The sequence below is a fragment of the Diadema antillarum genome, unplaced genomic scaffold (assembly GCF_040938485.1).
Source record: "Diadema antillarum isolate AM-2024a unplaced genomic scaffold, OU_Dant_1.0 seq00001946_RagTag, whole genome shotgun sequence".
Taxonomy (NCBI): Eukaryota; Metazoa; Echinodermata; class Echinoidea; order Diadematoida; family Diadematidae; genus Diadema; species Diadema antillarum.
In genome coordinates, this window is record NW_027272606.1 from 81,346 (window position 1) to 96,111 (window position 14,766).

At 37.6% G+C, this 14,766-nt stretch overlaps 1 protein-coding gene across 3 annotated transcripts in view; it reads right to left on the minus strand.

Annotated features, from left to right (window-relative positions):
• Positions 1 to 14,766, minus strand: part of LOC139713305 (focal adhesion kinase 1-like) — a 124,804-nt gene that overhangs the window by 72,101 nt on the left and 37,937 nt on the right. For all 3 annotated transcript variants that reach the window (XM_071625049.1, XM_071625050.1, XM_071625048.1), the window contains exons 3-4: positions 3,096 to 3,271; positions 108 to 195 (exon numbers count right to left, since the gene is read on the minus strand). In XM_071625049.1, coding sequence (XP_071481150.1) covers positions 108 to 195; positions 3,096 to 3,271 — 264 coding nt within the window. The remainder of the gene's footprint in view (positions 1 to 107; positions 196 to 3,095; positions 3,272 to 14,766) is intronic.

Sequence of the window (14,766 nt, forward strand, 5' to 3'; positions counted from 1 at the left end):
ACAACCTAAAGCTTTTTTTACATGCATACCTGCTTCTACAATAACTTGCAATAACTTGAACTACACAGGATAACTTCTGACCACATGCAAAAGGTTTAACAACTTACCTGATCATAGAAGTAGAAAAAAGAAACTTTATCTTTTTCCAGCAGCTCAGCATAGCTCTTGGGCAAGTATCGCACACGCAGCTCATATCTTGGAAAAGAAACATTTACAAGCATTTTACATTAAGAATGCTTCACATAGCTCATGATGTAATAAAGTGACTGCTTAGAATGTAGACATTACGTAATCATTCTTTCAAAATAAAATACAATATTGGATGTTATACTTTGTTGTTTGAACTATCCTTTCATACTTTTGTGGCTTTGGAGAACAAATGGATGAAAAACATAGTTGGCACACCAATTTGGTATAGTTGCTATATTGACATGATCACCTGTGGCTTGCAGCACCAGTGATCAATTAAAGTATGTATTTTAATGATAGCGTGCATACATTGTATGTCCTCCACATATCTTTACATACACAGTGGTACATCTAATATACCCTAAACTTAACAGAGTTTAAAGGACAAGTTCACCTTCATAAACATAAGGATTGAGAGAATGCAACAATATTAGTAGAACACATCAGTGAAAGTTTGAGGAAAATTGGACAATCGATGCAAAAGTTATGAATTTTTAAAATTTTTGTGTTGGAACCGCTGGATGAGGAGACTACTACAGCTTGTGAGTCATATACGTACAACAGTATAAAGAAAATGTAAAGAAAATTCAACATATTTTCACTTTTTTCGCATAATAAAAGAGCACTTGACTTGACTCTTTCTAAAGGCAGGGGGAATAATATTACCCATAACATTTGTCGGTGACGAGTCGGGGGAATGTGTACTTTTTGCAAAAGATTAAATTTTGTGAAATTCTCTTTATATTTTCCTTATATTGTTGTACGCATGTGACATCTAAGTTATTCACTCACTGCAGTAGTCTTCTCATCCAGCGGTTACTGCACAAAAACTTCAAAAATTCATAACTTTTGAACGGATTGTCCAATTTTCCTCAAACTTTCAATGATGTGTTCTACTAATATTGCTACATTCCCTCAATCCTTATGTTTATGAAGGTGAACTTGTCCTTTAAGCTTGGATTTACTCTCTTTTGAGGTGAAATATGTTTGATAAATTCAAAGAATAGCCAGCAATACAACATGTCAGCAGCATTGTCAGAGAAGAATAATGAGTTTGGGTCGCAATATGCCATAAGATTCGCCATCCAGGCAACATGGGCCCAGTACAATAATGTGACAGATTAAGGGATTAGAAATTGTCACAATAATTAAACACAAGAATGTGAACCAATATGACTTACAGTGTAGCTACTAATGTAAAAGTATGAAATATTGGCTGGCATGAAAGGGCGTGGACAGTTCTGGTTGAGGTGAGGATTTAGCTTTTAGCGTTCTGCGAGATATCCAGAAACCACTCTATGATATGTCAAAGAGCATGCAATTCTAAGGGGTATCAAAGTTTATTTGATGAAAATCGGTTTTGAAATGGCTGAGATATCCAAAAACAAGGTGAAACAAAGAGATCCTAATAAAAGGCGTGGCCTGTCACCTTTTATAATTATCACTTTTTAGGATATCTCAGCCATTTGAAAACCAATTTTCATCAAATAAACATTGAATTCTTCATAAAATCACATGCTCTTTCATATTACTTTTAAGGTTTCTCATTTTCTCACTTACGAATGTTCAAAACATGAATCCCCACCTCAACTAGTACTGTACAGTCCCTTTAATGGAGAGACCAAATACCTTGCCTGACCCAGGGCCAGGACCACTGTGCACATGTTGAGAGCATGTGTAATATCATCCTGACAAGAATTGTAATCATAATACCCAGCCAATTCATGCCATTTGTAAATCACTATCCAACACTTCATTGTTTTGATAATGCAATCCTAAAGCTGCCGGTATTTGCAATATTACAAAATAACCACACCAGTATGGTAGTGTCCCAATGCACAGTTTCTGGTCAAATTGCACAGTTTATGCAGGGAGGTGGTCTCTTCCCACCTCCCTGGTATATGAATGACATCTGAGAACTGTGGCCATCTCGACAAGTTGATTGCCTTTCCACACATGCACATGGGTCGGGACAGGATGGGACATGGGAGTAGTATGGTTTGTTGTTTTTGTGTGCAAAATGCAATCAGCATCATAATATTCTTGGCAGAATATTATGATGTGGTGTGGCTTAAAGATATTCTATCCATTTGTATTTATAAAGGGTGTTGTGCATTTTTATTCAAACACTATACAGTGTACCTCATAAAGACTGTAACATATAATAGCATTCCTAACAGAGCAATAAGGCTACAGCGTAATCTTATTCTTTGCCACTTTAGCACAAACTAGAAGACTGAAATTTGATGCGATTATTTTTTTACACTTCTTGGACGGGCATGTTATGTAAAACAAACAACCTTTAAAACATGGGATCATATACAATACATTAGAGGTGATTTTTCTACAATTCAAAAGGTGGCATTTAATTTTAAAAGGATCTCTATTACCCCCAATAAAATGATAACATAGATCAATGATTTAAGTATTTTTTTTTTCAGTGAAAAATAGTTCCTAACATAATTGTGCCAGGACTGACATAGTATTAATCGACTAGTCTAGTCTGTACAGTGGCCATTTACATGTATCACACAGGACATTTGAAGCAAGGGGTTTGTGTGCACTGAACTGCCGGTAACTTCCTGTATGAAATCGATGTGATTTTTAGAGTCTTTAGTTACTTTAAATTTGGGCACTGTTTGGTTCAACTAGACAACAGTATTGCAATTTGAAGAGAGCAGAAAGATTTTTTAGGTCATGTCACCTCTTCATACTCTCTGATACGGAGTTTGCCCCTTGGTACCACAAAAGCAACACATTACACATCTACAGATTGTACATAGGGGGTGGAATCTACAGCTTCTGTTTTTTTGCAGTAATTGGATGACTGATGGTAGTAATGTTTTAATATAACATAATTTCCAAGTCTTCACGGATTAGTCTAGTCCTTCACATCTAATGCTTACTTCCACTCGATGGCAGGATGGTAGGCTTCATATTTCTTCTTGACTTGGCCAACAGTTAGGTCACGATGCAGCCAGTAGCACTCCTCAGACAGGGTGTGTTGGAGTCGAACAGCAAATGAGCTTTCGAAGGCACGCTCCCCTCGAGCCAGCTTACTAACCATAGCATGGATCACACTCTGTAAATAGACAGTCATGAAAATAAAGCTGTAACACTGTACATTTGTGATTCTCCCCCAACCCCCCCCCCCTTCCCCCCCCCCCAAAAAAAAAATGCATTAAAACTCACTTTTTACTGTAATGGCTGGAAGGAGACATTATATTGACATGTCAAATGAATGTACCGCTCATCATTTTGTTTGCCCTCTAGTCTGTTAAATCTGAAAACTTGACTGCATTAGCATTGCCTTTCATCATATCAGCAATCAACAATGAGACATGCACATGCACCAGGTCACATAGATGTCCTCATTTGACATTTTTTTTTTTTTATTCTTGCTGGGTTTCACCTGGCTTAAATAAAACTTGAAAACTTATTTTTTTGTCAGTTATGACAGTCTGCATATTTGTGACCTTGCACCTCAAAACGAACATAAAATCGCACACACTGATTTTGCGTGAGGACTGAAAATAAGTGAAATGGGTCAACCTAGCCGAACTTGACTTTTTCATATTTTCTGAAAGAGCGGATCTTCTTTTACATTATGCTAAAATTTGGTATCATAAAACGGGCAGGAAAGTGTGTTTTTTTAGCAGTTTATCTCGAACATTTTTGGTAGAATAGTGCAACGGTGTGTTTTTAGAATCCCTTTTTCATTTCTGAACAAGGAAAAGTAGAAATTACGCGGTGCGTAATATATGTCCCCGCCGGAAGTAGCATTTAGTAGCAAAATGTACAATATAGGTAAAAAATCAAGGTCAAAGGTCAAAGAAGTCAAAGGTCAAAATTCTCTGTGGAAGTTTTGAAGCCCTCACCTAGTGCCATCACATAAAGCAAACAGAATCAAAATCGGGTTAGAAATGGCGAAGGAGTAGCATTTTGTAGCCAATGTACAATATAGGTCAAAAATCAAGGTCAAAGGTCAAAGAAGTCAAAGGTCAAAATTCTGTGTAGAAGTTTTGAAGCCCTCACCTAGTGCCATCACATAAAGCAAACGTAATCGAAATCGGGTTAGAAATGGCGGGAGTAGCATTTTGTAGCCAATGGAGGGCAAGTCCAAGATATCGCGCACCTTACGTATGGGACATTCAGAGATTTCAAACCTCTGAAAAGTAATGAAGGAGCACTTGGATTTTACTGTTTATCATCAGGATGACTGGTATCCCTGAGAAGAACATTGTGTTTAAGTTTGATGTCATTTGACCTTGGGTTAATTATTTTATTAAGAAAAATATGGCAACTTACGTATGGGACCAGAGAAAAACTGGATTTTTCAAAATAAAGTTTGAATTGAAATTTCTCTGAAAGTATCTTATTGATCAAGTTCTGTTTAGAAATGAAGAAAGGTACAATACTGAAGTATCTTTCAGCAAAGTTTCATTGCAAAAGAATAAAGCATTTTTTCATGAAGTTGGTTTAATTAACGAAAGTACACCTTACGTATGGGACATGGCTCAACTTACGTATGGGACATTTGTCTTTAGTGCACAAGTGTATTCATGGGAATGACTTTGAATTTTCCCATAGTGTCATATTCAGTTCCACAAATCATACTACAACATTTAACAAATGAACTAGACTGCTAAGTAGGTGCTTTCCGGGTTCAGGTACCTAACAAAAGCTAAAAGAAGACAAATAAAAGTAATTACCAATTTGCAATTAAATATCTTAGTTTGGATTCCGTCATGCATTAACACTGTCCTCATGATGTCTATAGATACAGATACAGTATATACTGACACTCTATTTCTAGCCCATTTGTAATCCTCTGGTCAATATTTTTATCAATTGGAAAAAAAAAAATGTGCGAATTCTAGCTTGTGACCTTGATGTAGCATACGTGCACATGTACCATGACTAATTTGTAGTCTTGATAATTTCAACTGTAAAATCAAATGTCATGTACAGTGTAAATTGCAAATACAGTTTGAAGTGGGTACTTTCAGTAGTTCTAGGCTTACCTTGCAAGTTGTCTTAGTTTTTATAGAGCTTTATAATTGTTTGAAATGCAGCACAAAACACAACAACAAGAGTAATTCATTTTGCTCTGTAATCATCATGTTTTGCCATGTGAATCTTAGCTTCTGCAAAATCAATCAAATTTTAATGAAACTTTTAGACTTTAAAAGCCGTGGTAGAACAAAGAATAGAAGAATGTATGTACCTATGCTGGCTTTTTTTCTCAAATTGCATGGCTTCAAGTCTATGAAACCAAAGACCACAAAATTTGTGTTGATACTTTGTACATACATAAATGCTTAAAAGTGTAGTGAAACAGGAAAGATTATCATTTGTATTCAAATCTTAAGAGAAAATGTAATTCTAGATTTGAAACACTTAAGTAACTCACTGATCTGAAACTTACAATTTTGATAAATTCTAATAACCTCATTTGATCATACACTGCCAGATTGCAATGTATGTTGACAATTGTGTAGATGTGGGGTACAAAGTAAGTATGATTTGATGAAGGTGTCTCAGAGCACATCTGTCTCCTCAAACACAAAATAGAAAAAAAAAATTGAATTCCCTATTTTTTGTGTAATTTGTGTTTTTAGCACTCCAACCAGAGAACCAGTATTGATATTGTGGTTCATGGTAAATGTAAACTATAGTCTTCATTTTACCGGATTTTCAGAAATCATGTTCATGACCTTGATAAAGTCATGACATATTCTGAGGGTGTGCAGTTGAAATATTAAACATCATATCAAAATAAAAAGTATTCTCGTAGGGTTTTTCCTTTGCTATCAACTCTAGTAATGATAAAGTTACCTGCTGTCACCTCAAGTGATTTTTCTATTCAGTAAGACCTGTAATGTTGTCATTGATGAGCTCCACAAGCACAATTATTTTGATTTCCCTTTTGAGGCTGTACAGCCTGTAGTACATGCTGAACAATGTACTGCACCTAAAATGACACTCAGAGAATCCCATTCTCTTGGACAAAGTCATTTTGTAGAGAGGTAAAGTTGAAAATGATTACTGAATTAAGAAAATATCCAATATCAAAATGTTAAAGGGAGGGATGCTAATTGAAGACCAGCTGCACAGCCTGTAATGAAAATAAGAAAATAAATGAATATTCTTTACTTTCCTTTCTTAATCATAGAATGACTCAATAATGCTGTTCTTACACTCTCCCTGAGGTCAGCTGAGTAGGAGAGGCAGATACATGTATATAGACATATCCTTCAGAGTAGGTGCAAAGATAACCATTAACCAAACAAATGTAAGGACATACCTGTATAGCATCCATGTCAAAAGGCGGTTTTCCCATTCACTTGGCATGTAATGTCCCATATGTAAGGCATTTGTCCCATACGTAAGCAAACTTTAATTAGTTATAAGACGAAGGACTAATTAAATTTCCACATTTAGTTTTGCTAATCTGGAGTTAAAATGAATAAATTAGAACTTCCAGAAGTATGATTGGTCAATGTTAGAAATCTTCAGAGAAAACTTAAAAAAACATACTCAAATCCTTACATATGGGATACTTCGTTCTGGGAAAGTGCATAATTTGCATAATTAATGTGCTGACCTTGTCTTACCAATTGGAAATTATACTAGCTCATACAGGGGTCATGTCAAGTCATAAAGGAACTAGGTCAAGGACAAATTCAACTGATTTTATATGAATATTTTTAATTTGTCCCATACGTAAGGTTTGTTTTTACTTTATGCAAATTAAGGTCATATTTCATGCATAAATTTGCATAATTCAATATTTTCTTTGCTGGAAATATATAATTTAACTCTTTGGCTACAACATGATATCAATAACTTTTCGATTAAATCAAGATGAATTTTGAGCATCTGAGGGGATATTATCTTGGACTTGCCCTGTACAATATAGGTCAAAAATCAAGGTCAAAGGTCAATGAAGTCAAAGGTATAAATTCTGTGTAGAAGTTTTGAAGCCCTCACCTAGTGCCATCACACTAAACATACGGAATCGAAATCGGGTTAGAAATGGCGAAGGAGTAGCATTTTGAAGCAAAATGTACAATATAGGTCAAAGGTCAAGGTTAAAGGTCACAACTGAAATTCTGTGTAGAAGTTTCAAAGCTCCCATGTAGTGCTATCATATAGAGCAAACAGAATCAAAATTGGCTCATAAATGACAGAGAAGTAGCAAATTGAACAATTTGATCACTCACAGACGCACAGACGGACGGACGGACAGACGGACGGACGGACACATGGACGACCTTACGGTGATATACTTGTGTGTCTACCCCTTTGTTCTCCCTTTTGTTAAAATAGACACACAAGCAAAAATTTTAGCCACACAAGCCTGACGGAATAAAGGCCATCTATTGTGCACTATTGTTCTCCTAGCCACTCAAGCATACTCTCGTTAGCACGGACACACACACGTACGGAGCCCGTTTCATAGTCCCCTGCTCGAACTCATTCGGCGGGGACAAAAACCTAGTCCACACTCTTCAATTTCAACTCTAATAACTTTTGAAAGGATAGTGCTAATGCTTTGAATGTTGGCATTAATTATGGACAGAATGTGTTAATGAGGCCTGCTTAATTTCAGTTTAATCTGATAATCCCTTCATTGTTGTTACTCTGGTAGTTTACTTCCTGCTTTTTGTCCCATTCATCCAACAGCCAGCCCGATTTGGTAAAGATTTTAAAGCGCTTGAATAGACACTGTACTTCAGAACCTCTTTTCTCAGTTCACACTTTTCCTGAGTTTGTGCTTTCTTTCCAATATTTAGATAGGTTAGAAGAGTCCATTTGATTCGAGTTATACATCATTTTAAAGCTTAAAATCTGCTCTTTCAGAATATGGTCGTAACTAAAAATTCATGTCTGGAGACTTTTTGTTTGTTTTGAGGTGCAGAGTCACTTTTCGTGTAATTGGCTGTTTCAACTGATAAGTGGGTACAATAGCTGATTAGTGAATAACCTTGTAACTGACAGGTGTGATCTCTGACAAAGAATGTTAAAATCAAGTGTTTCTGACAATGTTAGATGAAAAGTGCATTTCTCATGCATTACAGTGGTGCTGATTCATTTATTTGTATTGAGCCTTGAGATTTATTTTGAAGACCCACACTATCTTCTATTACTAGGTGATCTAGATGATTAAAAGTACTATTGCTATTGTCATTTCTTATTCAACCAGTGATAAAAAATATAAAAAAAAAACATACTGAACATCATTAATATAATAAAAACCTTGATGTATTACTTGTACATAGCAGCAGCCATCAAAAGAGCGAATAAGACAGAACAGAAGGGATAGAGAAAATTAGAAGAGTTTCAGTGGGCTACAGCTCACTCACAAACATAAAGTTCTTAATCATGACATGTGAGTCATATGGTCTAAGAGTGAAATAAGACAAAACTGTGATGATCTTGCCATATGATTTGGCTTACTAAATTTGAGGACATGTCAGCCAATACAATATAATAATCATTTCATTTATCAAAATAACAATAGTCCATGAGTTCAGTATTAGCTCTAAATGCCACTATTACTGCATGTACCATGACACCAGTGTTAAATGGGGATGCTGGAAGTGTGTGTAAAAGCAGGGAAATAGATTTGTGGCTGCTCCCATACAAGTTTGGACGTCAATTGTCTCCTTCCATGTAAAATCTCCCTCTTTATTCTCCCAAAGCCTCCCGCTTGTAAAACAAAGCAACCTTTCCACACTACAAATTGTATGTCTTGAATATAATTTTCTCTTGCAATCTCTTGGTTAGTACAACAGACAGTGTACAGTAGTCACGTGCTGGTGATTCATAGTTACGCTCTCTGTGATCGTTGTAGATTTGCAGAGTATGACTCAATGTATCCATTTTAATGAACACATCACTAATCCAACTCTCTGCATTCTTCACATGTCCAGCAAACCTTGCAGAGTAGCCCAATCAACATCAAACTAACTGTGTTGTTTCAAATACATCTGATTTGCAAGTCGGAGTGACTCACAACCTGTCCAGCTTCAGCTACAATTGAATGTACTGCATCCATTGTAGAGTATCAAGCATTAATGAGTTTGTTTTTATGTGAATTTCACAATTTGTGCTTACCATATCAAGCTACAAATAAAAAGGAAAAACAAATAACAAAGAATGTCAAACACCTATCTGTACAGTATCTGTAAGTTCTTTAAAATTTGGATTGACTCTCTTCCGGTTCCACTGTTGATTTCATTGTTGATGAATTCAGGAACAGGCTGGATGTTGCCTTTAAAGGGGCTGTACAGGACTGGTTGAGGTGGGGATTCATGTTTTTTGCACAAATTCCTAAGTGAGATAATGAGAAACCTCTTATGAAATATGAAAGAGCATGTGATTTTAAGAAGAATTCAATGTTTATTTGATGAAAATTGGTTTTCAAATGGCTGAGATATCCAAAACAAGGCAATCGCCAAATTGTGTCTCGCCCATTCGCGTACAAGGAATTAATATCTTTTATAACTCCCAGAAGTTAATTGACCTGCTTATGACCTTTGACCTTGTAATGATCTTCAACACCCTAAGGGACATTTACCATCCAAGTTTGGTCACAAACGGACAAAGGGATCAAAAGTAATGAGCCATAAGGCCAAAAAAAAAAATTGTTGTATTGGCGTAACCCGCCCGACCCTAAAAATTCCGCCGACCCTATGTTTTTTTATTATTTTTTTTGCTATCGATATCAAGTATCTTGTTGACTGCGATCGCGATCGCAAAAAACCCGGAAGTGGAAACGGCTCTGGGGCTATCGGATGTACGAGGGAGCTCCGGAGAGATCTCGCTAGCGCCTCGCATAGCCTCGCTTGATCAGTACGTCATCTGTTTCCAACACGGACGCGTACTCTATCAAGATTTATACAGTGTATACTTAGCATTCAGACTGCAATGTATTGTGCACAGTTTTGCCATAGGTTTCTTGTGTGGAGAACTTACACAAATCTGTATATGTGGGACTGTAATAGAGATCGCCGTGTGCGATGAAAAGATCGTACATATGGGTCAATTTGCATCTATCTTAGGCGCACCTGGTAAAGTAGGGACGGCGAGCGACGCGGTGCGACGCTTCTGCAAATTTCTTTCAATTTCCGACGTCAAAGGACACCCAGCGACGGTTAGCGACGGCGTACAATCACTAGTTTAGACTGCGTGTCGGCGGGCGCCGCCGAGCGTCGCAAAGCGTCGGCTAACTCCCAAGTATACTTGTAAAAGACGAGCCCTCACAAATGGACCGTTGCATGTACGAAAAGGAGCTTACCTGGTGGCCGTCTCGCTGCGTCCGCAAAATAAGCTCCTTCCCTCTACCCTCCCGATGCGTCCCGATGCGTCTCGAGGCGTCCCCCGTTGAATGGAGACTATTGTTTCGTAATGAATAGAAAGCTAAAGTGCTACTACTAGTGCTAAGCGGAGAAGCCATCGGCAATCCAGGATTTGGGGCCACGCACTGTTTTGACATGAAAATTACACTTCCTGATACATGTGCAAATGTATTTTAGGCTACAGAAATGAATTGTGACATGATTCAACTCCTCAGCAATGCAACTGCGAACCAAATTCGGCAATTAGTATTAAGGAAGAAATGCCATAAATATACTATTGCTTGATGCTTAAAAAAATCGCGAGTTTACCGTTTAATTCGCGCTACTCGCTTGCTACTCATGATCCGAATCCCCGATACGCGTGCGTGTACGTAGTGCAGCGTCCGAGTATACTTGGGCACACAATCTGCGCCCTGGGCTCGAGAATTTTAAGCACAGCTGTGACTTGTGAGAGCTAAAACATCAAATGCAAGTCCCCGCACCGTACGTAAATTTTCATTTAAACGCAAGGAAGTTCATTGCTAAAAGGAAGCGTGATTCCGTAGGCAAATATCGAACGCAACCTTCACTAATCAAATGGAATAGAAAGTGCTACATATTACTAGCAGACAAAGCGGAGAAGCCATCGGCAATAGGACAGGGTTTGGGGCCACGCACTGTTTCGGACCTGAAAATTACACTTACTGATTTTCTAGGTTACAGAAATGAATTCTGACATGATTCAGCTCCTCAACAGTGCAGTTTCGAACCAAATTCGGCATTAAGTATGAAGGTAGAATTGCTGCCCGATGCTTACAAAAATCGCGAATTTACCGTTTCGCGCTACTCGTTCGCTACAACTCCCGATATCGATCCGAAAATCCCCGATACGCATAAAGTATTACCGGTATGTGTTATAGCGTGTGGTATAGTGCACATAATCTAAGCACTGAGCTTGGGAAATTTCAGTAGTTGTGAGAGGTAAAGCATCAACAAATGCAAGTTCCCGCCCGAGAGCGAGCCGTACGCAAATTTGCATTTTATTGCAAGCAAGTTCATTGCTAAGCGGACGCTCGATTTTGTAAGGAAAATATCGAACGCAACCTTGACTAATCCAATGCCAATTTGCGTTTGTTTCTAATTCAACGCAAAGTTTCAGGCAAAACTGTATTACTTATTTGCAGTTGCAAGTCAAATCTCTCACAGGGCCAGCGAGCCCTGGTTCCCAACAACAGACATCCACTCGTTGGTATTCCAGAATGCGTTCGGAATACCTTTTATCTCAGTGGCATGCACTCGAGAATGCGCACATTCTATACCCATTCCGGCCGTCGCCTGGGAATGCTCAGCTTAACAGGGCCTAGAAATAAGCCGGGCATTCCGGAATGAAACTGAGAATGCATCAACAATGAGGGTGACTTTGTCTAATCTCTCTATTGTCTGTTAAAACCTAACGGTAACACTACCAACAGGATTAATTTGCCAGGGTTCACAGCCTTTGTCTTCTAGAATGCATTCGATCAGCCCCACGCTTTCACCAATAAGGTGCATTTTGTATACGTACATGCCGCTACTAGCTCACCGTTTTGCTTCCTTTGCTAACTCTCAACGATCGAACATGTGGCTCTAGCTGGCCTGGTACATTGCGAAGGTACCACGGTAGTCTTTATCCAGGCATGCTAGATTTCGAATTTTCTATCAAAGGACATTTAATTCAGTTTTCGCCTAGAAGGGATAAATCAATCCTTTTGCATGGCTACGTGAACATTTGTGATATCAGGGAGGTGAGGTCTGTTCGCTATATGCTTTTTTTTTTAGGCGAAAAGAAAGACAAAACAGTATATGACGTTTACAGGAACTCAAAAGGGGCTTTTACTCAAGACTAGTGCTAGAGACATGTCCCTGGCTCACTCCCACTCCCAGGCCAGACTGTCTAATTGATATCTACACGTGGTTTACAACACGGGTGGGGTGTGAAGGAATGCATACGCGCATTCCTTTGCTGGCAGGCAACACTACTGTAACTTATTGATTGATCCACTCTGCTTTCATGGAAATTTCCACAAGCTTGGCCTGGCTGGGGCATAGGTATCCCATTTATTCAGCTAGCACATGTTCCTTTGTTTGTTTGTCTGTTTTAGTTTTAGTTTTTATAGTTTTGTTTTTGTATTGTACCGAACTTCTTCTTTGTCGGGTGGGCTGGGGAGAGGAAAGATCAAAGTGAGCTGAGAGGGAATGAGACAGGGAGAGGGGAATCAAAAGGAGGAATCATCTGCTAAGCATGTTGTCTCCTATACTTTTGCACAGTTCCATAAATTGTCATCAAATGCCGATCATGTGAAATTAACCGGATTTGGATCAAATAGAATGGAAGTGATATAAATAATAATATGAAAATCAGTGCTGTTGCTACAATACAGACGCATTCTACGTCACTACGAATGATTACAAGTTACTGATCTTATACTGCAGGACCTATAATGTATTACAAAGCGTTTTTAAAGAGACAGGGCTGTGTATGAAATTACAGACCAGCGTGGCTAGCGAGCTACCCTCACAACCATGAAGCAAACGGACAAATTACAGATAGGAAAATTATTCGACATGTATTCTAGCATGTTCCGGAGCTGCATGTTATTGCTATTTACTTTCGAACGTAAAAGCAAACATGTGACATTTATTTTATCATCGTACGGAGTTGAATATTATCGTTATTCATTTCCGAACGTTAAAGCAAACATTCGACATTTATCTTAGCATCTTCCGGAGCCGAATGTTATTTCTATTTACTTTCGAACATAAAAGCAAACATCAGACATCTATTTTATCATCGTACGGAGTTGAATAATATCGTTATTAATTTCCGAAAGTTAAAGGAAACATTCCACATTTATTTAAGCATCTTCCGGGGCCGAATGTTATTGCTATTTACTTTCGAACATAAAAGCAAACATCCGGCATTTATTTTACCATCTGACGGAGTTGAATATCATTATTATTCATTTCCCAACGTCAAAGCAAACGTGCGATATTTATTTTAGCATTTTACACTGCCGAATGATATCCTTATTCATTTCCCAATGCAAAATCAAATACTCGACATTAATTTTAGCACCGTACGGAGCTAAATCTTACCGTTATTCATTTCCTATAGCTAATAAAGTATAAGAAAACATCCGACATTTATTCTAGTATCATACAAAGTCGAATATTACCGTTATTCATTTCCGAACGTTAAAGGAAACATTCGACATTTATTTTAGCATCTTCCCGGGGCCGAATGTTATTGCTATTTACTTTCGAACATAAAAGCAAACATCCGGCACCACTTTACCATCTTACGAAGTTGAATATCATTATTATTAATTTCCGAACGTCAAAGCAAACGTGCGATATTTATTTTAGCATCTTCCGGAGCCGAATGTTATTGCTATTTACTTTCGAACACAAAAGCAAACATCAGACATTTATTTTATCATCGTACGGAGTTGAATATTATCGTTATTCATTTCCGAACGTTAAAGCAAACATTCGACGTTTATTTTAGCACCTTCCGGAGCCGAATGTTATTGCTATTTACTTTTCCAACATAAAAGCAAACATCAGACATTTATTTTATCATCGTACGGAGTTGAATATTATCGTTATTCATTTCCGAACGTTAAAGCAAACATTCCACATTTATTTTAGCATCTTCCGGGGCCGAATGTTATTGCTACATGTATTTACTTTCGAACATAAAAGCAAACATCAGACATCTATTTTATCATCGTACGGAGTTGAATATTATCGTTACTCATTTCCGAAAGTTAAAGGAAACATTCGACATGTATTTTAGCATCTTCCGGGGCCGATTGTTACTGCTATTTACTTTCGAACATAAAATCAAACATCCGGCATTTATTTTACCATCGTACGGAGTTGAATATCATTATTATTCATTCCCCAACGTCAAAGCAAACGTGCAATATTTATTTCAGCATCTTCCACAGCCGAATGATATCCTTATTCATTTCCCAACGCAAAATCAAATACTCGACATTACTTTTAGCACCGTACGGAGCTGAATCTTACCGTTATTCATTTCCAAAAGTATAAGAAAACATCCGACATTTATTTTAGTTTCGTACAAAGTCAAATATTACCGTTATTAATTTCCCAGAATTAAAAACAAATATCCGACATCTATTTTAGCATCTTTCGGCGGTAAATGTTATTGCTACAGATTCGA